At 41.1% G+C, this 24320-nt stretch overlaps 1 protein-coding gene across 1 annotated transcript in view; it reads left to right on the forward strand.

Annotated features, from left to right (window-relative positions):
* LOC117505150 (glucosidase 2 subunit beta-like) overlaps positions 1-24320 on the forward strand; it is a 248340-nt gene that overhangs the window by 197286 nt on the left and 26734 nt on the right. Inside the window, exon 12 of the mRNA XM_034164700.1 lies at positions 24159-24230. Coding sequence (XP_034020591.1) covers positions 24159-24230 — 72 coding nt within the window. The remainder of the gene's footprint in view (positions 1-24158; positions 24231-24320) is intronic.

A 24320-nucleotide genomic window follows, 5' to 3' on the forward strand; every position in this document is an offset into this window, starting at 1 on the left:
GTAAAGAGCGTACCCGTTTTGATGGTTTAATCCCAATCGAATAGGCATGATGGAGAAATACACTTACAAAACACATCAGACTCAAACCTGCAAAAGCAGTGTTATCTAGTTATGCAACTTACCAGCAGAGGCTGTTGTGAGCAGTTATGCTGGTCACCGCTACCCCTGCTAAGCTAACCAAGTCTTAGAGAGGGGTTCTATACAAGGTGAAGAGGGTATGAAGTGAGGGGTGCCTTTGGTGATGCAATTTCTGTGCAGGCAGCTGTTGCCTGGCATGCTACAGTCATCCCTCACTTAATTAGCTCCCCGTCTTGCACAGAATATCAGGCACAGCCATGCATGAGCAGGCATGCATCACCACAGGTCATCTAGAATAAAGGTGTCTTGTGTCAGATTGCATGATGACCCCTGCTGTGTGTTGTACTGTGTATGGACTGAAAGGGAACCACTGCAGATTTTGATCTCATACTATTCAAATCAGAAGTTTCTTTTTGATCCAACCAAATGTTTTTTCTTGAAATGGTTGTAAAAACCGGTGTCACCGACTGAACGGTCCCCCCTAAAAATCAGTCCGCTCTGCCTTCACTGCGCATGTGTCATTTCGGAGTATCAGCAGCGATTCACCGATTAACACCTTGTTTCTGCTTAAAGCTCCGTGGTCACACGGCACTAACGAAGTACACCGAAGCCAAAACGAAACAACAAATCTGCATTTACGTTGACTCGGAGACATGGTTTAACCATTGTCCAGCTTTGTTCCCGTCGCTGGCGCTTTGTCAGAATTTTCAAACTGTTGAAAAATGTGAACAAATCCCGACGACAACTTCAGTTTGTCTGTATTCCTTTTTGCTTTCTGTCTTGATGGTTCCTCACCATTTGCGTAGTTCTCGTACCATCAGAGTTTTATTGTCGTCCAACTTTGTCCAACCTCCCAAGTCTGACATCTTGCACGACCATTGACGATATCTGAACGGATCAATAACTAAAGATCCGATGAGCTGAACGTGACTCATCCATGTGTGGGACAAAAAGCAACGCTCTCATACAGAAACAGTAGTGGCAAGAATGTTTGATCAACTACTGTAACTATTTACGTACGTTTGCATGCCATCTCTGGGTGGAGAGGCTGTGCGCCACAGACAGCTGTGCGCATGTTCTCATGCCGTCTGTGGCTGGAACATTCCAGCCACAGACGGCATGCGAACGTGCGTGTGCGCACACGTTGTTTTAGTGAAGACAAACCTGTTGTCAAGACAACTCTTGCACCTGCAGGTGCTGTGGAGAGCGCACGTTGGCTGCAGAAATGATCACAGGCTGGTGCTCTGTCTGATACCTGCTGTCAAGTAACGTCATCATGAATGTTTTGTTTTGATTTTGTTTAAAGCGTCAAGATCGCTGTTTGTTTTGTTTTTCTTTTGTTAGTTTCGGTTTTGTGTTGTTCTTTTATGCGTTCTGGACTCGCAGGCTTTTTGGTGATGGGAGAAGTGCCGGCTCATTCGTCGACGATTTTTGACTGGGATTTTTTTTTTCTTTTTTTAACTTCGTTCAGCTATCACCATGTGCCGTGTGACGGGACCTTAAAACTGCACTCCAGTCATCATCTATCTCAGTGACAGATTATGTGAAGCTTTTGTACAACAATCATTTCCGCATAAATTCAGCATTATTTCATCATAAAAGAAGGGGGAGCAATCAGAGCGCCACAGCAGTACGTCTGACTCTGAGGTGCAGTTGCTCTGCCTATGTCATTTTGGAGTGTCAGTAACGATTCACCGAATATCGCCTCGTTTCTGCTTAAAACGGCCTCGTGACATCATGCAGAATGGAAATGAGTTTGTATGTTGGGAATACCAAAATGGCAGCTTCCAAGGAGTGGGTGTTGTTCTTGTACTTGCATTTAGAAAATTGGTTTGAAATCCTGGATTAGGTCAAGTCTGGGATGATGTATTGGTGTTGTGCATCATTACATCCACCACACTGCAGAGTTGCCTTGACTCCTGGGTGGCAGCTACCTTAGAGCGATAACGGGTCTATTACCACCTCTCAAAAGTAGCCATCTGTCAGCTGCGGCCTGGGGATATGTGTGTCTCTCTCATTGGTTTTTCCCTTTGCTGGGGTCTGAAGCACCTGTGTCCTGGATCGTGCACACAGGAGTGTGACGTTACTTTATAATGCATGTGTCCCTCTCAGTAAAGGATCTTTTGAAGAGAACTATTACTAAAGACATCCAGTCAATGCCTTAGGTCACTGGTTAGTCTCCAAGTTGGTCTCATAACCACCAGTAAGACTGCAAGCATCAGAACACTAAAGACTTGGACCTTCATTCTCGTGGTATTAGCATCACCAGACGTGTGTCCAGTGTCCTCATGATTCCAGAAGCCGTTTCCAGGCATCTCTGTCTCAAAAGAGATAAGTGAATCTCTGGACAGCTGCAGCACTTCCACCAAAAACAGTTGCACCCCTGATGGCTGAGTGTAGCAAATCACTTAAAGCCTGAATTTTAGTCTGGATCCAGGATAATTGCAAATTTGTGCACTTGGTTTCCTCATTCCATAAAGGTCACAGCATCTTAAATAAAGTCAAAGTCAGAAAACTTTTCCACACCAAAGTTGATAGACTCCACCCCCACCACTTCCATGCAAACAGAAAAAAGTGCCAGAACAGATCCATGATGAACTCCAGAATTGACTGTGAAGAAGTTGTGGAGTCTCCTCCCGCTCCCTGCTGCGCTCACAGTTTCAATGTATGAGCTGACTACAATGTCCAGGATTTGGCCATCTCTTGTACTAGATGAATCAAATGTGTTAATGTTGGCAAAGTACTTAATGCGCGTCTTCTTCTGAGTGTGGAATGAAATTTCCTCTGCGCCTTAAGTTATTTCCTTAGCCTTACCTTATGATAGTGTGAATCATTTTGGTAAACTGGAGCTTCAAGTCTTGTATTGTCCAGAGAGAAAGAAAGAAAGAGAGAGAGACAAATTCTACTTAGCGAGGGGAAAAATAGCTGCTTGTCATTGTACATTTTCAAGAGGAACGTTTATTGGTGAGATTAAACAGCAAATGCCGCATATTGCTGCATCTAACTTTGCCTCCTCATCAGGTTCTCTAACGACCATTAACTATATGAATAAAAGCCCAGGAAGCACTTGTTCCTAACGCATTTTCATTTAATGGCGTTTACTCTTAACACTTTCATGCACTTCTCCAAAGCCCGGAGGTTCCTTTTCTTTAAATTACCTCACATTTGAACAACTGAAGCTCTACACTGAAAGCAAAACAAAAAGGAAACAACGCATCTCCACTGAAATGTTCTTCAGAGTGCTTGTGGGCTTTAAACTTGGAATTATTTAGATGCAGGCTTCTGCCACTGAATTACAAATATACTTGGAAATTCAGTCAACATAGCCTGGCACAGCATGAAGGGAGACACCCCATAATGAGTTCTCAGAGGCGGAGTCGCTACCCACAGCAGAGTCTAATATTCCTCCTGTGGATTTGTTGACACTCCTCAAAGCAACTTAAGTCGGAGGGCCGTGATTTATGCAAGACTGTCAGGTCAGATCGGCTCAGTCTCTTCTCTCGGTGTCATTAGAAAGTACAGCGCGCTTCAGTGAGTCAACGCCCGCCGCTGAGCTTCAGCTTTGACAGGGACGAGAGAAGGGTAGCGCAGCGCAAGTGACATTTCCAACTGTCTATAAAACATCACACGCCTTAACTGTGCACTGAGTTTTTGTCAGGAAGAAACAACTCCCCCCTTACCCCCCAAATTGAACAGAAACCACAGCAACACAACATGTGTGGAGTCATGGAAGGTATCTAATGCATTATTGGAACACTTAATAGGGCACCAGTCATTTAGGAGGGTTGGACCTTCTTTGTGTTTTAGGATTGCATGGCTTAGACTGACCAAAGTTCTGGAAAGCATCCTTAGGCTTTCCCGTGGTTTATACCAAACTCCAACCCTAAGTCACCTGAATGTTGTAGCAGAAGACAACAATCTTCAAACCAAGTAGTGTTTTTCCAGTATTTCATGATCCAGTTTTGTTGAGTCCCTGATCAGTGTAGCCTCAGGTCCCCCCTCTTAGCTAATAGGAGTGATACACATTTGGGTCCACATTCTGCTTAATGGTTCAGCATGTTGTGTATTTGAAAAAGTATTTGTTGGACACATTACTGTACATACTTGTTATTAGAAACCTGAGTAATGTCAATGAATGAATAGAGCCTTTATTGTCAGTGCACATATACATGTATGTCATTGTGAATGTACTGTACATATACATCCTCTGCAGGCCTCCTATCTTGTGCACCAGCATGGACTCCCAAAATCTCCTGTATAATTCCTGTATTGTCTATTGCATCGGTAGCATGGTCCGAGCAGAGGGTCACCCCTTTGAGTCTGGTCTGCTTGAGGGTTTCTTCCTCAAATCATCAGATGGAGTTTTTCCTTACCTCTTTTGCCTGTGTGCTTGCTCTAGGGGTTGATAAGGTGAGACCTTTGTGTGAAGCGCCTTGAGGCAACTTTGTTGTGATTTGGCGCTATATAAATTAAATATGCATACATACAATAAAAATTGTCCTCTGCATTTAACCCATCTTAGTTACAGTTCGATGCAATCCAACCACTAGGAGGAGTGAACAGCCACAGTGTGGTGCCTACCTCTAGATGTGGAGATGCTTCCTTGGTCAGCGGCAGAGAAAGGAACAGCATGTTTTTTGATTGTGGGAGGAAACCTATGCAATACAATGAAATTACACAATGAAGCAGGGAACTCAGTGTGTCGTTTGCATAGAGTTCACTTTGTCGACAGCAGTAAATTCTACCTGCAGTAGGTTTGTTTCAGTCCAGTCATCTTGTGGGTTTGCAGCGAGCACGTGGCTGTTGGTATCATAAATTCATCACATCTCATCTGTCTGTATTTGCTGTCCTGTCAGCTTTCAGAATGAGGAGGTGGGCTGTGAACAGCATATCTGGCAGTTTATACTGAAGGCGTCCGAGTCAACTTTCAGCAAATTTTCAGGCACTATGTTTCATAGTGGGAACACTCAGCGTAATGTAAAATCTATAAAGCAAAAACAAAACATAAAGTACCTATATGCCTTAAAATTGTGATCTTGTGTGTTTAGTTCTTTTATTGGCTGAGAAACACTTTGTTTCTTCTCTGGCAACTTGAACCAAATGACATCATGTAACTTCATCCAGTTAAATTGTTTTTAAAGTAGCTAAGTGTGAATTGATACATTGCAATTTTTAACCAGAAGCAAAGCCGTAAACGCCTTTAACATTTGTGGCATCAAAAAAAAATTTAAAAATTTGTTGTGCTTTTACTCCAGCTGTGATCAAACTTTTGTTTTTGATTTCGTGGCAAGAAATCGAAATACAATCCAGATTCTTCATACAAAAATCCCCAAACAAACAAGCAATGACAAAAATCTGCATTTTCTTCTCAAAGTAAAAACAACTCTCTGCAGTATAAAGTAGAAGCACCCGGAGAGAGCAAACCTCCACCAAGGCCATAGGGTCACTGACGTCACATGGAATACCTTTTGGCAAAGAGACTTATTCCACATCGTTTCACGCATCTACCGTCATGTTTCAGAGCCAGTGGTTAAACCCTTAGATCTTCAGCAAATGTATTTATAAAGAGAAACTTATGTTTCGGACGCGGTCGGAGCACCGACTCAGCGTTTGAAAGGACCCAGCATAAAATAAGCAGAGCACAGTTCAAAAGATTACAGAATTTAATAAACATAACAGCGTGCAGTGCCAAACAACCAAAACGTCCGCGGTCTGGTAAGGTGGAAACACGGCGCGCTCTCCACAGCGCAAACACCCCCCAGGTGGTCGCGACAAACCAAGTCTGCGAAGAAAAAAAACATGAGGTGAGTCCAACTCCACACAGAGAGACACAACTCAAAGGTGCACGCAATCAGCAAACACTTCCTGGCTTAAATCTATACATCAGCTTCTTACCCTGCAACAACTCAGTTCAAATCTCCACTGCAAGCAGAAGCTGATTAGACAATTAGCATAACGTGACAGCTCACTAACACAAGGTGTGAGGGACACCAAATCCACTGTCATTACTTCATAAAAGTCACCAAAAACCGAATTATCTCAGGAAGTGTGCTGAAGAGCGTGAGACCTCACCCAATTCTCCTTCACAGACTGTGGCGTCAAACCTGGAGCAGTCTCTGCGTCCGTGATGGTGAGGTTGTTCTCCTGACGTCGATCTCACACGTCTGCTCACAAGGTCGAGTCTCTGGCAATCACACACTGTGCATTCAAGGTTTAAATGCAGCAATCTCTGATCAAGACAAAATACACCACAGCTGTGAGTCCTGATGACCTGCACGTGAAAACAAGCCTCAGGTGTTCAGGGTGAGGTCCTGATGCTCAGCCACTCAGTCCTGAATGCATACCACCTGGTGGGAGAAACAGAAAACAAAAACCAAGCCAGCCAAACACCCCAGCCCACAACAAAACTGCATGAACTACACAAGTTTTTTTATTTTCTAATAAGTTTATTCAGTGAGGAGAAACAAATGCTAAATTATTGTTGTGTCGTTCTTAATTGTTGTTCAGCCTTTGTGACCCGTCTTCATGAAGTTAGATGCAAAAATGTTGAAATTGGCCCTATCCTGCAATGATAAAGAATCCTTAAAAAAATTAACTGGGTCCGGATCGTGTTCCGGATCATTACCAAAATTTAATGACTTCCAGGTTAGGCCAAGATACACCCCTGGTAAAAATTTCATTGAAATCTGTTGAGTATTTTGTGAGTAATCCTGCTAACAAACCAACCAACCAATAAACAAATGACCAAAAACATAACATCCTTGGCGGAGGTAACAAAAATATAAAATCAGTGAAGGTGGGAAAGTTGTACTTTCTACACAGTTCTTAATGCACAGTATTTTTAAAAGCTAAAGTATGTGCTCATAAAGCAAATAGTAAATTAATTTTATTTATTTATTAGTAATGTGCTAATTTAATTGGCTGAGTAACAGTGCACAGCCACTGGTTTTCCCAAGCATTTGTCATCTGGCCATGTTTGGAGCAGCTGAGAACAGCTTACCTTTCAGCAAAAGTCAAGGTCATTTTTGGAGCCTCTGGTGCGTTTCTATGCACCTCCAGGCAGGTGAATTCTTCTTCATATCTCTCAGTCATTTTTTTTATCTGTGAAGTGTGAAAATTGGGCACTAGGTTCCACACCAGTGCAGCCAAGGGTCCACTCTGAGTATACAACCCCTGGCAATAATTATGGAATCACCGGCCTCGGAGGATGTTCATTCAGTTGTTAAATTTTGTAGAAAAAAAGCAGATCACAGACATGACACAAAACTAAAGTCATTTCAAATGGCAACTTCCTGGCTTTAAGAAACACTATAAGAAATCAGGAAAAAATATTGTGGCAGTCAGTAACAGTTACTTTTTTAGACCAAGCAGAGGGAAAAAAAATATGGACTCACTCAATTTTGAGGAATAAATTATGGAATCACTCTGTAAATTTTCATACCCAAAACTAACACCTGCATCAAATCAGATCTGTTCATTAGTCTGCATCTAAAAAGGAGTGATCACACCTTGGAGAGCTGTTGCACCAAGTGGACTGACATGAATCATGGCTCCAACACGAGAGATGTCAATTGAAACAAAGGAGAGGATTATCAAACTCTTAAAAGAGGGTAAATTATCATGCAATGTTGCAAAAGATGTTGGTTGTTCACAGTCAGCTGTGTCTAAACTCAGGACCAAATACAAACAACATGTGAAGGTTGTTAAAGGCAAACGTACTGGTAGACCAAGGAAGACATCAAAGTGTCAAGACAGAAAACTTAAAGCAATATGTCTCAAAAATTGAAAATGCACAACAAAACAAATGAGGAACGAATGGGAGGAAACTGGAGTCAACGTCTGTGACCGAACTGTAAGAAACCGCCTAAAGGAAATGGGATTTACATACAGAAAAGCTAAACGAAAGCCATCATTAACACCTAAACAGCAAAAAAAAAACAAGGTTACAATGGGCTAAGGAAAAGCAATCGTGGACTGTGGATGACTGGATGAAAGTCATATTCAGTAATGAATCTCGAATCTGCATTGGACAAGGTGATGATGCTGGAACTTTTGTTTGGTGCCGTTCCAATGAGATTTATAAAGATGACTGCCTGACGAGAACATGTAAATTTCCACAGTCATTGATGATATGGGGCTGCATGTCAGGTAAAGGCACTGGGGAGATGGCTGTCATTACATCATCAATAAATGCACAAGTTTACGTTGATATTTTGAACACTTTTCTTATCCCATCAATTGAAAGGATGTTTGGGGATGATGAAATCATTTTTCAAGATGATAATGCATCTTGCCATAGAGCAAAAACTGTGAAAACATTCCTTGCAAAAAGACACATAGGGTCAATGTCATGGCCTGCAAATAGTCCGGATCTTAATCCAATTGAAAATCTTTGGTGGAAGTTGAAGAAAATGGTCCATGATGAGGCTCCAACCTGCAAAGCTGATCTGGCAACAGCAATCAGAGAAAGTTGGAGCCAGATTGATGAAGAGTACTGTTTGTCACTCATTAAGTCCATGCCTCAGAGACTGCAAGCTGTTATAAAAGCCAGAGGTGATGCAACAAAATACTAGTGATGTGTTGGAGCGTTCTTTTGTTTTTCATGATTCCATATTTTTTTTCCCTCTGCTTGGTCTAAAAAAGTAACCGTTACTGACTGCCATAATTTTTTTCTTGATTTCTTATAGTGTTTCTTAAAGCCAGAAAGCTGTCATTTGAAATGACTTTAGTTTTGTGTCATGTCTGTGATCTGCTTTTTTCTACAAAATTAAACAACTGAATGAACATCCTCCGAGGCCGGTGATTCCATAATTTTTGTCAGGGGTTGTAGAACACTCCACTGAGATATAAAAACCGTTGGTTTGTTTTTCATGATTCCATAATTTTTTCCTCAGAATTGAGTGATTCCATATTTTTTTCCCTCTGCTTGGTCTAAAAAAGTAACCGTTACTGACTGCCACAATTTTTTTTCCTGATTTCTTGTAGTGTTTCTTAAAGCCAGAAAGTTACCATTTGAAAAGACTTTAGTTTTGTGTCATGTCTGTGATCTGCTTTTTTTCTACAAAATTAAACAACTGAATGAACATCCTCCGAGGCCAGTGATTCCATAATTTTTGCCAGGGGTTGTAGTATTTCTCTATGGCACATTTGGACTTGCTCACCTTGTTTCAGCTAGTGCAGAACTTGGAGGTGCCCGACAAAATCATATGTCATGCCCGACATATACAGTGGTCCCTTGCTATAATGCGGTTTACCTTTCACAGTTTCGCAGATTTTTTTAGTGCAATTTAGCATGGTCGCGACACCGGTCAGCATCACCGCGATTGCTCACTGCCTCGGATGTGCTTACTGAGTCTGTGGGCTCGGTAAACGCTGCAGCGGGCCACTCACACCGCCCCCCTGTCTGCTGTGTGGTAGAGGTGGGCAATACCGGGAATTTTGGTATTGATCCAATACCAAGTAAATACAGGCCCAGTATCACCAAAATCGATACCGATCCCGATACTTTGTCATATTTAGGCTTCATAGATCCAAAGGATCCAAAAGACCTAGGATAGAATTTTGCCAAACATTGTACGTGACAACAAAATACTTTATTATCACAATCGCTGCTCTTACAGACAGAGAGTAGACTTTGATGAATCTGCGTGTGCAACAGTCAGTGTGTTCGGGAGAGAAAAAACCTTGAGTATCGATCTTTTTAAACGAGGATCGTTCAATATCAATACCAGCGTTAGTATTGATATTATCAATATTAGGATCGATCCGCCCACCTCTACTGTGCGGAGCTGCAGCCAACTCCGGCAACAGGTCCAAAGGCTACGCTCGCTGTTTTAATGCGGTGCGCTCTGGCAGCCCGCAAGGATAGACTTCTTGGTAAAGACAGGCGCAGAGCTCCGTGGCCATGACTTGGATTCTTTACGGGTCCTGCCTCCGTACCCCCGGAGGCAGTGAGCGAAGGGAGAGCACGCGCGTTGTGTTCTGCGTGTGTCTGTTTATAATCTTCTCACCCAGAAGAAAAAAGACAGTGTTTACACAGGCGAGAAAAGTGAGAAAATGTTAATGCCTGTTTGAGAAAAGTCTATAAAGTGTGTAGTGGGGGGATTTACAGCCTTAAAACATCTATAATTGTAAAAAAATAATGCTGACTACTTTGCGGTTTTCGCCTGTTGCGGGTTATTTTTAGAACGTAACTCCCGCGATAAATGAGGGACCACTGTATATAGAATGGAATGAACACGTGGGGGGTATGACACCATGATGGTGGCTCTGCATCATGATATTGGTCAGCAGTTTGTGATGGATGGTGGAATGGTACAACTTCCCAACCGGAGAGTCAGGGGTTAAGCATGATCACCAACAGGCCTCAGGGCTTGCAGAGGTGTTATTTCTTCTTTATTAACTTCACCTACCATCAGAGAATGACAACCAGAAATGTCTCTTTTAGTCACGCCAAATGTTTTCTGTCAGCTTTGGATGAGATGTAGAAGACTATTATAAAAGGAAATATGTCTCATAATGATGTCAAATTGGATCAACTCAAAGATTTCCTCAATGACTCGATGACTAACTCCATACATTTTCACTGTGAGCCCGTAAATCACTTTCAGGAATTAATTGCGTAGCCCTTACTGTCTGGTGTGATATGATACAAATGTAAAAAATGCTCTATATAAAATACTAGATCATTATATGAAAATAGTCATATTATACATTTGTTTTTATGATTTATTCATTTATGTATTTATTGTTATGTATGAAATGTACCCGACTTTGATCTGCACCTCAGTTGTAATGCATATTCACCGTCTCATCTGTGTAATATTAAACTAGCTGTTGATGTTTCTCCTTGAATTATAATGTTCTCCCTCAGGCATTCTGTTTGAAAATCATCACCTACCTTGTTTACACACTGTAAGCTGTCTCAATAAATCAGATGTTGTGGAAGCGTGGGTTGTATTGTGTGAAGAACAAATTTGAAAATAAATTTGAGTGTCTTAAGAACAGATGTTTCACAATCTCCCAGACCTCCCAGTTGTGAGCCGAGTTCCTTAACACTTTTAAAGTGGGAACTCCAATTATCACCTAAACTTATATAGAAGCAGATTTCCTCGCACATTTTGGTGCTGAGCAGTTTTTACACCTTTTGAGAAGGGTAAAATGTTATGAGCGAGCAACTTGCGCTCAACATCGACATGGGTTCATGTTTGCGCTGCATGCTGTTGCGCATCACTTTGTGGGAACGTTTCCCTTACTTTATATGTTGTAGCTAACAAAATGCATCTTCACATTTCTTCTATCTTCCACTTTGAACAATTGACTTTTCTGTGTCGGGTTAATTGAACGGATTAATGTCCTGCTTACTCTTGTTAGCTTTGTTTAGCATAAAAATGGACACGTACAAACTGAGGTTTATTATCCCAAGACTTATTTTTCTCTATATGTCACACCAAATGACAAATGAAAAAACTTGTGTCGCTGAATGAATGGTCCCCTTTTTTATTATTATTATTATTATTATTATTATTATTATTTTATATATATATATATGTATATGTGTATATATATGTATTTGTTGGATCTGCCATTTTTATTGACACATTACTGTACATAGTTTTTGTTACTAGAAACCTGAGTAATGTCAGAACTTGGACGTTATGTTTAATGAATGAAGGTTATTTATTGAAGCTATGAAGGTTTATTTATAGATGGTTATTTTGCAGAATTGGTGATGTACCTATTAAACTACAATACAAAAGAATGTCATCTTTATATTTGTCACATGATCTTTAGGTGACCTTGAAAGGTCAGGCTACAGTGCTTCACTGCTTAACCCTCTGGGGCGACGCCATCGTGTACGACGACTGAGACCAAGTTTTATTGAATTATAAATAACTTTTTAATAATATGAGATAGAAGCTTACTTTTTTTTTTTGCTGAAAAGTTAACTCCGCGGACTTTCGAGCCAGCTGTCCACCATCTTTGTACTCCTCATAGAAGGTGTGTGATGACGTGCGCAGTGTGAGTGTCCAATCGGAACTGGTTCACCGTCACATGGTTTTCCAATATCCAATCGTAGGGCAGAGCAGTGTCACATGGTATCCCAAAGATCGTTTGTAGAAAGAATGTGTTACTCTCTGGCATATGAATGGTGTTTGAAGAGCCCCCTGGCTGCTGGCTCCATGTGTAAAAGCACAACGTTGCGAATATGAATGAAGGTGATCAGCGTAAGAAGGCTTCATACAACCTCACGTGGTCTAACAAAGAGTGTCACTGGCAAAAATGACTCACTACTTGGCCAGGGAATATTGTTGAATAAGCCTCTCTCGCTCTCGCTCGTAAAGTGCCATTTACGCATATAAATGAAGGGGGGGGGGGGTGTTAACAGGGCCTCAAACTGTGAAGAGATGCTGTTTACAGTGTAGGAACACATTCCAAGAGCGAGTCAAACTCCAGGAAAGAAAAAAGTTTGTGTTATAAGCCTTTGTGTAATAGTAGACAGAAATTGCTTTGAGGTGTGGCATAAAGACAAACAAAACGCATAGACCATTTTGTATATATTGTTCAAAATGTGTATTTGTGTTTATTGATAAAACATTTATTTTGTACATGTTCTACAAGACCCCAAATTACCTTTATAATAAAGTGTCAGAATAGTTGTTTATTATCGTTTGCTGTGTGTTTAGAAAAAATGTGTCTGAAAGTTATTTTTCCGCTTTATTTTTTCCTTTCTTATTTTTGAATGTAAAACTTTATTACACTTATAAAACTTCACTATAGAATATATATTCTGAAAGTACAGGTTGTCCTGAAAAAAAAAAGATATATACTACTTGATTGTGGTATGCAGGGTGAGCTTTTAACAGCAATAAAAAAAACCTTTATGCCAGGTGAGTGAACTGTCCAGAAAATGCACTTGGAACCCAGAGGGTTAACTCTTGGTAAAATATAAAGACCACACAGAAACAAATGTTATGGATTGGGAGAATCACAAAGAAATAATTTGCATGTAACAGATCAGATGCTCTCTTATTGCTCCTTATAGATTTATATATTTTGACTGCTCGCAGTCCTTTAACTCGATTACCAAATTAATTAAACTGAAAGGGTGCAGTCTTTGAAAGACTGTGTGCTGTACTAGCAGTTATTTTACTTTTGGCGTGGGATTGCAAATGGTCTTCCAGTTCTACTTAAAGTGATGAAATCTGCTCCCACGGTCTGCTTTTCAGCACTAATGGGCTGATTCTTTGAACACAAGTAACACAAGTAGTGCAAGTCGTAATGTTTTATACTTTCACTGATTAAGTTTGAAAGGAGTTCTAAACACTGCAGGACATGAATCACTAAGTCTCCCCATTATCTCCTGCAGGATTACATTAGAAGCAGTTTCATGAGGGAAAAAAGTACGGTTGACCTCTAAAATAATAGCCAGTAATAAAATGAGCTGTAGGAACACAAAAAATGCCCAATCAGCTGGATATGATGTATGGCACAAAGAAATGGAGCTCAGTTGAAATTAGAACTTAGAACCGGGTTGCTGCCGTCCTTCATTATTTGAATGTTGTAGCATAACATTGAAGGCATTCGACTATTACTGTTGAGTTTATATTGATTGTAAAATGAAATATTTGCATGTAACATCAAACTAGTTTTTAAAAAGTAGCAGTGGAACATAAAGCTGTAGCTTTACTTGCTCTGCATTTTTGTAAGTAAGAAAAAAAAAAAACAATTCCATCAGCACTTCTCAGAGTTTAGTCCAGGGAATGCCCTTTCCAGGTGCCTATTATATTTTTATCCCATATGCTTTAAAAAAAGGCACAGCGTGTGCAATGCAGGCTTTACTGTAAGGATTTAAGGCGTACAACTAGAACACCAGAGTCACACTTTTAGTTCTGCAGAGAGATGTTCTGCCCCATTTTATTTGTTAGCACATTTACTGAATTATGAGACAGTTTTTTATGAATTAGTTGAGCTAAAAAGGTTTTTTAAAGGATTTTTTTTTTCAGGAACACATTTAACTTGATCATCAAACCTCCACTCTGTCTATCTATCCATCCATCCATCCATTCATCCCATATTAACCTTATACAATTTTTCCACCCAATCCTTTTACATTTTATTGTGTAAATACTACTTCCTGCAGCGTGCATTTGATGGGAGAATCAGAAAGAATGGCGGAAATGTTTTTGGGGCTTGTCCAAGTTTTATTTGCTATCAACAATTTAGAATATCAGTCACTGGCGTGTTGTAGTCTGAAAATAATATTAGCCAATTAGAGTGGCACACAGGATCCTTGGCGTTGAGGACAACAGTGGTGGTAAAAGTCCAAGTGGACGCTCGTGTTTTGGGCAGCTTTGAGGCTTGTGGATGAACCGGTTGTCTGTCACAGTGGTTGCCATCTCGGACCCAAGACAGTGATCACCAAAGCTTGGCGGTGAATCGGTGAATGTGAAATTATACATTCAAAAAACATGGCTTCTCTTTTCAACCTCACATAGACGCTGCATGTTAAATGTGCACATTAGCAAGGTCCAACAGCTTTGGATATCGCTGCATTACAATAATGTCATCGAGTAGATATTTGTATGTACGGTGCATCTGACTGTAGCATGAAAGAAACATAAAACATTGATCTTTAGACCTACTTTTTCCAGATCACTTATCTCATTTCTGTTGGTTGCAGTTAAATTTGTAATTTGCAGACTTTGTTTCAAGATTGCATTTTGCGTTGTTGACCTTTGGCCTTCTTGTTTTGCCTAAACACAGTTAGCACGTACGTTTCATGCTTTCCGTTTCAATTAATGCAGCAGCGGCGGAAGCTCATGGACATCATTAAATTATATGCAGTTGTGAGACCGCTATGGAACAATATCATGCTTTCTCGCTGTGTGACCCAGGTTCTGATTTTCCCGAGTTTCCCTCTAAACAATTAATCACATCACTTTATAATGCACAGTCACTTCCGACCTTTTGCATGCCAGCTGAGTGTACACAGCATTACCTGCAAACCAATTAGCTAGTGTTGACATTGCTGCAGTTTGTAGTGTCACCCACAGTGAACTCCACCCACGCCGTCAGAGAGGGGCTTAATTGCTACCTTTCTCCTGACTGGATCTTAATGGATTGAGGAATAAATATTCCTCCTTTGCAGGCAGGCTGAATACTCACTTGTTAAGTGTCACATCTGCAATTAACTGTGGATTGTTAATAGTATAGGAGCACACGGCTCGGTTTTGCTAACAGTGTTTATTATAATTCAGGCTTATATCCTAGGACATATCAGCTGGTATTGCGTTTGCTTTAATTACAGCTGTAGTTACATTAAATCATTATAAGCAAGCAAGTCGATGATTATTGTAGTCACCACTGGTGAGAATAAAACCCAAAGGAGGCATTGTGAATAACAGTTACAAACATGGATAGTCACAGTATCGCTATATTTTACTGGTCTAGTGTTAAAAACCAAAGAATCACAATACATGGTAATATTCTTTCTTCTTTTGGCTGCTGCTATTAGGGGTTTATTACCTGGTTAGAAACCTGGTTAGAAACTCCACTGCTGAGACATTTCCATGCCTTCACTGGAATGTCCTCTGGACCAACTACCTTTCCACTGTTCATCTTCTTCATAGCTGCCCTCACTTCATCCTTACTAATCTCTTGCACTTCCTGATTTACTTTCTCCACATCATCCAGCCTTCTCTCTCTCTCTCTCTCGCTCTCTCTCTATTCACAATACATGGTAATATGAAATTACAACATTTTAAGAATTGCATTTCTGAAGAATTCCGAAACATATAGTATCGCATATAGTACCCAAGTATCATGATACATATCATATTGGGAGATAAATATTGCAATATATCGTATTGGTAGATGAATATAATGATACATATATCAGAAGATAAATATGTCATCCCAAACCTAAGGTACAATATCACAGATGGTGCAAGCATCTGTGTTAAGTTTGCAAAGAATTGTGACACTTTTTTTTACAGTGAGCTGAGCCATCTAATGCACAACTTTGTTTTTGTTTATTTTTGGTAAGGTTTAGTGAACAATCAACAAAAGTTGAAAGTCTCTGTCATTAGTGGCTACAGGGTGGTTGTATAAATGCAGTAAAATTACCAGCAGTAACTTATCATCATATGCAAGAATGTGTTAAGAACTACAGTACACAGGGATTTCTTCCAGAAATGAGTAGATTGCGAGCAATGTTGCGTTTGATTATGCTGATCTTATGCTTTAAAGCGGCAGAGGTGAACCGAGGCTACAGTCCAAGCCAGTGAAGCGAGAAATGTCACCTGAGGGGCTAAGTGGTTTCATCTAAGATATTTATTCCTGAACTGTGCCCCTTCAGGTCTTGGCATACTTGCCAAACACTGATGTGGCTGTGCCAACTTATTACATCCGATATCGCCGGTGTATTGTCACATCAATCAATCAATCAACTTTTTTCTTATATAGCGCCAAATCACAACAAACAGTTGCCCCAAGGCGCTCCATATTGTAAGGCAAGGCCATACAATAATTATGAAAAACCCCAACGGTCAAAACGACCCCCTATGAGCAAGCACTTGGCCACAGTGGGAAGGAAAAACTCCCTTTTAACAGGAAGAAACCTCCAGCAGAACCAGGCTCAGGGAGGGGCAGTCTTCTGCTGAGACTGGTTGGGGCTGAGGGAAAGAACCAGGAAAAAGACATGCCGAGAAGGGGGGCAGAGTTCGATCACTAATGATTAAATGCAGAGTGATGCATACGGAGCAAAAAGAGAAAGAAACAGTGCATCATGGGAACCCCCCACAGTCTACGTCTAAAGCAACATAACCAAGGGATGGTCCAGGGTCACCCGATCCAGCCCTAACTATAAGCCTTAGCGAAAAGGAAAGTTTTAAGCCTAATCTTAAAAGTAGAGAGGGTATCTGTCTCCCTGATCTGAATTGGGAGCTGGTTCCACAGGAGAGGAGCCTGAAAGCTGAAGGCTCTGCCTCCCATTCTACTCTTACAAACCCTAGGAACTACAAGTAAGCCCGCAGTCTGAGAGCGAAGCGCTCTAATGGGGTAATATGGTACTACGAGGTCCCTAAGATAAGATGGGACCTGATTATTCAAAACCTTATAAGTAAGAAGAAGAATTTTAAATTCTATTCTAGAATTAACAGGAAGCCAATGAAGAGAGGCCAACACGGATGAGATATGCTCTCTCCTGCTAGTCCCCGTCAGTAGTCTAGCTGCAGCATTCTGAACCAACTGAAGGCTTTTTAGGGAACTTTTAGGACAACCTGATAATAATGAATTACAATAGTCCAGCCTAGAGGAAATAAATGCATGAATTAGTTTTTCAGCATCACTCTGAGACAAGACCTTTCTGATTTTAGAGATATTGCGTAAATGCAAAAAGGCAGTCCTACATATTAGTTTAATATGCGCTTTGAATGACATATCCTGATCAAAAATGACTCCAAGATTTCTCACAGTATTACTAGAGATCAGGGAAATGCCATCCAGAGTAACGATCTGGTTAGACACCATGCTTCTAAGATTTGTGGGGCCAAGTACAATAACTTCAGTTTTATCTGAGTTTAAAAGCAGGAAATTAGAGGTCATCCATGTCTTTATGTCTGTAAGACAATCCTGCAGTTTATCTAATTGGTGTGTATCCTCTGGCTTCATGGATAGATAAAGCTGGGTATCATCTGCGTAACAATGAAAATTTAAGCAATACCGTCTAATAACACTGCCTAAGGGAAGCATGTATAAAGTGAATAAAATTGGTCCTAGCACAGAACCTTGTGGAACTCCATAATTAACTTTAGTCTGTGAAGAAGATTCCCCATTTACATGAACAAACTGTAATCTATTAGACAAATATGATTCAAACCACCGCAGCGCAGTGCCTTTAATACCTATGACATGATGACGGAGAGAGCCCCAAATAGACGGGTCACTGGTGTGATGCATCTCATTCATTCAGACTTTGACTGTTGTCAAAGGTGTAATCAGCCCACTCAGCCTCTTGTGCCAGTAGGTTCCTTCTTCATGTCTTCTGCTTAGTGTCCCATTATTTGCTCATCATCATCTGTCAATTTGGTGATTCATATCCTCACCCACACTCTCGTGTGCACCTCTCTTATCCCGCCTTGTTGTCTTTATTCTCCTGAATCACCTCTGTCTGTCAGTCTCTTCTTCCCAAACCTTTGACTTTTCTACAGAATCTCAATTATGTAACGCAGGGGAGCAAATTTGCAACGACACACATTTTGTGATCTTTTTACCCAGCGACACTTTGCTGTGTAGCAGCGCTCGCCTTCGCGTTCTGAGAGGCTGCCGTGTGGAGGCGAGTGGCCAAGGTCGCATCTCGGTACCCCCACACATAAATAGTTTTTTCTTTTTCTTCTTTTCCAGTGCTATCAAAAGTGGGCAGGGATAGATGAGATTTCTTGAAGAGAAGGGAGAAAGAGAGCCACAGTCATACAGGGGTTATCCCCACTGGGATTTATTTGTCTTTCCCCTTATACATTGCATAATTTTCCCTCCATTGCTAAAGCTCTCAGCTGCCATCTGTTTCTGTACTCAATTGTCGATATGGAACACTTGCTTCACACAAGTAATGAATCTATAAAATGGATCTGGAAGATATGTTTTGTGGTCATTTAATATGAGAAATACACTCAACAAAAATATAAATGCAACACTTTTGGTTTTGCTCCCATTTTGTATGAGATGAACTCAAAGATCTAAAACTTTTTCCACATACACAGTATCACCATTTCCCTCAAATATTGTTCACAAACCAGTCTAAATCTGTGATAGTGAGCACTTCTCCTTTGCTGAGATAATCCATCCCATCTCACAGGTGTGCCATATCAAGATGCTGATTAGACACCATGATTAGTGCACAGGTGTGCCTTAGACTGTCCACAATAAAAGGCCACTCTGAAAGGTGCAGTTTTATCACACAGCACAATGCCACAGATGTCACAAGATTTGAGGGAGTGTGCAATTGGCATGCTGACAGCAGCAATGTCAACCAGAGCTGTTGCTCGTGTATTGAATGTTCATTTCTCTACCATAAGTCGTCTCCAAAGGCGTTTCAGAGAATTTGGCAGTACATCCAACCAGCCTCACAACCGCAGACCACGTGTAACCACACCAGCCCAGGACCTCCACATCCAGCGTGTTCACCTCCAAGATCGTCTGAGACCAGCCACTCGGACAGCTGCTGAAACAATCGGTTTGCATAACCAAAGAATTTCTGCACAAACTGTCAGAAACCGTCTCAGGGAAGCTCATCTGCATGCTCGTCGTCCTCATCGGGGTCTCGACCTGACTCCAGTTCGTTGTCGTAACCGACTTGAGCGGGCAAATGCTCACATTCGCTGGCGTTTGGCACGTTGGAGAGGTGTTCTCTTCACGGATGATGCGAAGGAGATGTGTTGCACTGCATGAGGCAAATGGTGGTCACACTAGATACTGACTGGTATCCCCCCCCCAATAAAACAAAACTGCACCTTTCAGAGTGGCCTTTTATTGTGGGCAGTCTAAGGCACACCTGTGCACTAATCATGGTGTCTAATCAGCATCTTGGTATGGCACACCTGTGAGGTGGGATGGATTATCTCAGCAAAGGAGAAGTGCTCACTATCACAGATTTAGACTGGTTTGTGAACAATATTTGAGGGAAATGGTGATATTGTGTATGTGGAAAAAGTTTTAGATCTTTGAGTTCATCTCATACAAAATGGGAGCAAAACCAAAAGTGTTGCGTTTATATTTTTGTTGAGTATATGTGCAGTTTTAAGGTGTTGGTTGGATCTAAAATATAACCCCAAATTGGGGAAACTCTGCAAAATGCAAAACAAACATTCCTGCATTTAAGGTCTGTAACATGTTAAAAAAAAAAAGCATTGAGACGCTAAAGTATTTGCTGCTTTATAATGTGGCGAGTCCTTCTCACAACACTTCAAAGATGTTTTGGCATTGTGGATCCCAAGCGATGAAGCGTTTCACGTGTTATTTTGTCACATTCTTCCTGGAAACACATCTTAAAGTGGATATGACACTTAAAGAAAACATAGTCTTATTACATGTAACAAAGGTTATATAATTCGGTCAACCTAAGCGTTTTGGGAAAATGGACGCAATTCTCCCGTTATATATAACATTTGAACGTCCCGCCACTGAAAAATGTGCACGCCCCGTGACCAGCTTCGTGCTGAGCACCAAGCCTAAAATACGTCACTACGTGTAGACCGTATCGGCTCGCTCGCCTGGCGGCCGTTGTTTACACTTTTTTTAGCGGCAGAAACTTTGATTAAACAGAGCTCTCAGGGACTTGTTTGTCGATATGCCTGACCAGTGTGTCGCAACATGTTGCACAAACACGAGGGCGAAAGGTTTTAGCCATTTCAAGTCCAGGCAGATTGATCGAAAGCCGCGGTATTGTGCGATGCACGAAATGTCGGGCTGCCACTCGCACACCCGCATTTGCTTCCGACAGCAGACACTTTCCTCTACCGTCTCCATGTTCTCACACCGCTCACAGGAACACATAAAATGTCAAGCCCAAGTAATATGTTCACAATAATCTTGAAATGGTCAAGGAACGTACGTAGTAAACACGGCGGCGGCACGTAAACACGGCGGCATTTGTTTTCGCCGATCTTTTTCAAAACTTTCGCTGTTTATTTCCTATTCTTTCGTGAAAATAACGTAACTAAACACAGATGAATGCAATGCCTGGCACTCAAAAACGGCAAAAACCCGAAGGTAATGACGGTGGTCCGCAAGTAATAGCTACACTGTCGCGGCTCCGGAACAATAACAAAGGCGGTAAACAGACGCTCAAATTGAAAATGCTATACAGTAATTAGAGTGTTATAAACAGCAGCAACAAAAATCAAAGCCTCCCCTACCATTCCATATTCTGCAGCCTTTCAAAATCCATCGGAATTGACACGTCTCTTGCCTCTGCTTCGGTCTCCGCCATAAACACCGTCGGCATTATTTTCGCTGCCAGAATGCTCCTGGTTTGAATGTTTGTCCGAAAGATACGGCTCCAATCTGTAGGGTCTAATCACTGCTGCGACATCCTCAGGATCCGAGTCAGAAATAATCCACACTTGAAGAGGAGTCATAAAAGTTCTTGATCTCGTCACTGTCCATGCTGAGGTCCATCTGTTCCTGTTGCTAATCTAACAGACAAAGACGGGACTCTACACGCTGGGACATCACGGCATCACGTGACCGCTACCAGCGTGCTTTCCAAGAAACACACTTTTGAGAAACTGTACAAACTTTATTTCTTAGTGATAATAATTAAAACCACTTTCAACTTACTATACTGTATATGTATATTTTGATATTTATATCAGTTTTACCTCATTTTTTAGGTGTCATATCCACTTTAAGCTGTGCAACAGGGCAGGGTCGTGTTTGTTGCCTTCTATGTTTTAAAATTCTCCACACAGCCTCCGCTGGAGACAGGTCATGACTGCAGGCCAGCCAGTCTAGTAGCCACACCCTCTTCTTCCACAGCCATACCTTTGTAATGTGTACAGAATGTGGTTTTGCATTGTTTAGTCCAAAAATGCCTGCCTGTTTGCTTTAAACTATGTTTACTTTTTATTTTTTTATTTTTTGCATTCGTGTTACCAGCCCAGGAGTGTAAATTACCTTTGCAAAAGTCACAGACACAGTCCCATACCATGACAGACCCTGGCTAACAACAGTCTGGATGGTACTTTTTTGGCGCTCATTTATTCTAAAAAGAGCTGGAATACTTATTTGTCAGACCACATCCACTGTGTGATGGTCCAACCCAGACCCCTGTTTTGCAACAAGGTTAACATAAGGCCTCTTTTTTGCACACTTTGGTTTTAAGTGGCATTTACAAAAGTTGCCCAAAGTCATCCCTTGCCCATGTGGTTATATCAGCTATTGATGACTGATGGTTCTTGATGCTTTGCTGTCTGAGGGATTGGAGATCAAGGATGTTCAACTTGTGCTCTTGCCCTTGATGCAGTGAAATTCCTCCAGATTCCTTTAATTGTTTAATGATATGATGCCGTGTCAAGTGAGAATTTTGTAAATACAATCCAGTTTTTCTCTGATGAACACTGTAAACATTTCTATAATTTTCTCCCATTTGCTGACAAACTGCAGAACCTCTGCACATTTTTGCTCCTCAAAGGCTCATTCTCTTTTTGTTATTGTACCTCATTTCAAGCCTTTTTTTGTCATGTGTTGCAGGCCTGAAATGCAGGAATGGATATACATTAGCAAGTGAAGTAAAGTTGACCTCACAAAATGTGAAATACCTTGGGTTCATACGGTGTACGATCATGACGCTGAAGTCAAAGCAAATGTAGAAATCACTGTGGTTTTCTGTTTTGGAGTTGAAAAATGTTGTAAATTCAAATCCAGGTGTTCATCCATAAATGTCTATATATTCCATGTTGATTTCAAAGTCCATCCAGGTGTTCCATTTCATTCTTTAGTTGTTTTTTTTAATACAAATGAGTAAAGTGGCACTTAAAGTGCATACCTCCACTAAGGTAGGCAGAATATTTAGTCCTGATCACTAATGTTTGAGTGTCATTGTTGACCTTTGATGCTGACCTTAAACTGTGATAGCTGAACTTTGACCTGATGTTTGTTCCCAGTGACTCATCTTTGATCCAGGATTGTGATTGTTGTATGTTTATTGGCTGGCTTTATTTATAAAAAATGCATTTTCATTCAATTTGGTGGACAGGCCTTGAGCCAAGAAAGAACTGTTTCCATTTTGATTCAGATGCAGATCAAAGTGCGGATCTGCTGATATGCTGGTGACATGCAAACTAAAAAAAAACAAACAAACAAAAAAACACATCATTTGGGGTTCATACGTCTTTGATGGTGATGAGGGTTTGTATTCATTAAAATGGGCTTCCCACGCAGATCTCTGTGTTAGATAATGGAAAAAATGTGAAGAGAGGGATTTTCCAAAAGACTTCTTTTAATCTCTCAACAAAATGTCAAATGTGTCCACCATGTTTTTCAGACATATTTTCTTTGCACATGCCATTTCCAAACTAACTGAAAGGGCACTTGGTATATTCCCCTGTCAAGGTCCAAATTGTCCCCTTGGGGGGAACACGGTAAGGGCTGCGGCACTCTGATATTTACCCCAGTGACGTTGACATTCACCTCTGCCTGCCCTTGCAGGACAGTTCTGGAATCCACATCAGTGTGTCCCAGATCAGGTTGAAAATCAAATTACTTGACTTTTTGCCCAAATCAATTCAGGGTCGGCATTCACTGAGGTACCAAAGTTTGGTCACATTGACAGGAAGTGGGGACTCTTTCAGACACATACATCTACTGTCAACTGGTGTGCTTTTTTTAAAAACAATGTGTCTTTTTGCATTCTCTGAGAGTGTTGAGGATGTTTGACGGGTTGTCGTACAGTAGACATGAATGGATTAGAGGATAAATGAACGTTTTAGAGATAAGAAGCATTTAATACATTCCACAAACAACTGCATGAACACAGAACTCAGCGGCCAATCACTTACCTGTCCTTTTCAGATGTTCATCATTTTCTGTTCATTCATCCTGCTTTTCTTCTCTTTTGACCCCCAATTTCCAGCATATATCTATTTCTGCGCCAGTTTTTTTTTTTTTTTTTTTTTAATCTGGGCATCATCCGCTTCATTATAACAGTCAGCACATCGGTTCAAATGTCGGGGGCGAGGGGGAGGTGGGCGGCCAGCTTTTCCCTGCAGGTTTCATCATTGTGGCCTTTGATCAGCTGGCGATCATGCCTTTGCTCTCCAACAAGCACATTGGCGATAGCGGCTAATTGCTAGGACCTCAAAGTCTTGGTCGAAGAGCTGTGGGTGGCGGCTTGTCTGGCAAGCTAATTGTCAAGCTTTTGTACCAGTAGGTAGCCTTTGAGTATTAGCTTGCTTTTTAAATATTTTGTTGGGTAAAACATCTGCAAGTGTACAGGAGTCCTGCAACAGTTCTTTGATGTTTCTTTATTCATACAACTATGCTTTTGCTTCAAGTGTACATTGTTCTCTATTTTCCGGCAGGTATACATATACGCTGTGTCCTTTCAATGAAGTCACCCAAAGAAATGCAGCAGGAACAGATGTTTCTTTAGGGTAAGTACTACCTGATGTAATTTGTCCACAGCAAAAGTCCTCAGCGGGGATGGGGGAAACATCTACGGATAAATGTGCCTAAAATTCATT

The sequence above is a fragment of the Thalassophryne amazonica genome, chromosome 23 (assembly GCF_902500255.1).
Source record: "Thalassophryne amazonica chromosome 23, fThaAma1.1, whole genome shotgun sequence".
NCBI lineage: Eukaryota > Metazoa > Chordata > Actinopteri > Batrachoidiformes > Batrachoididae > Thalassophryne > Thalassophryne amazonica.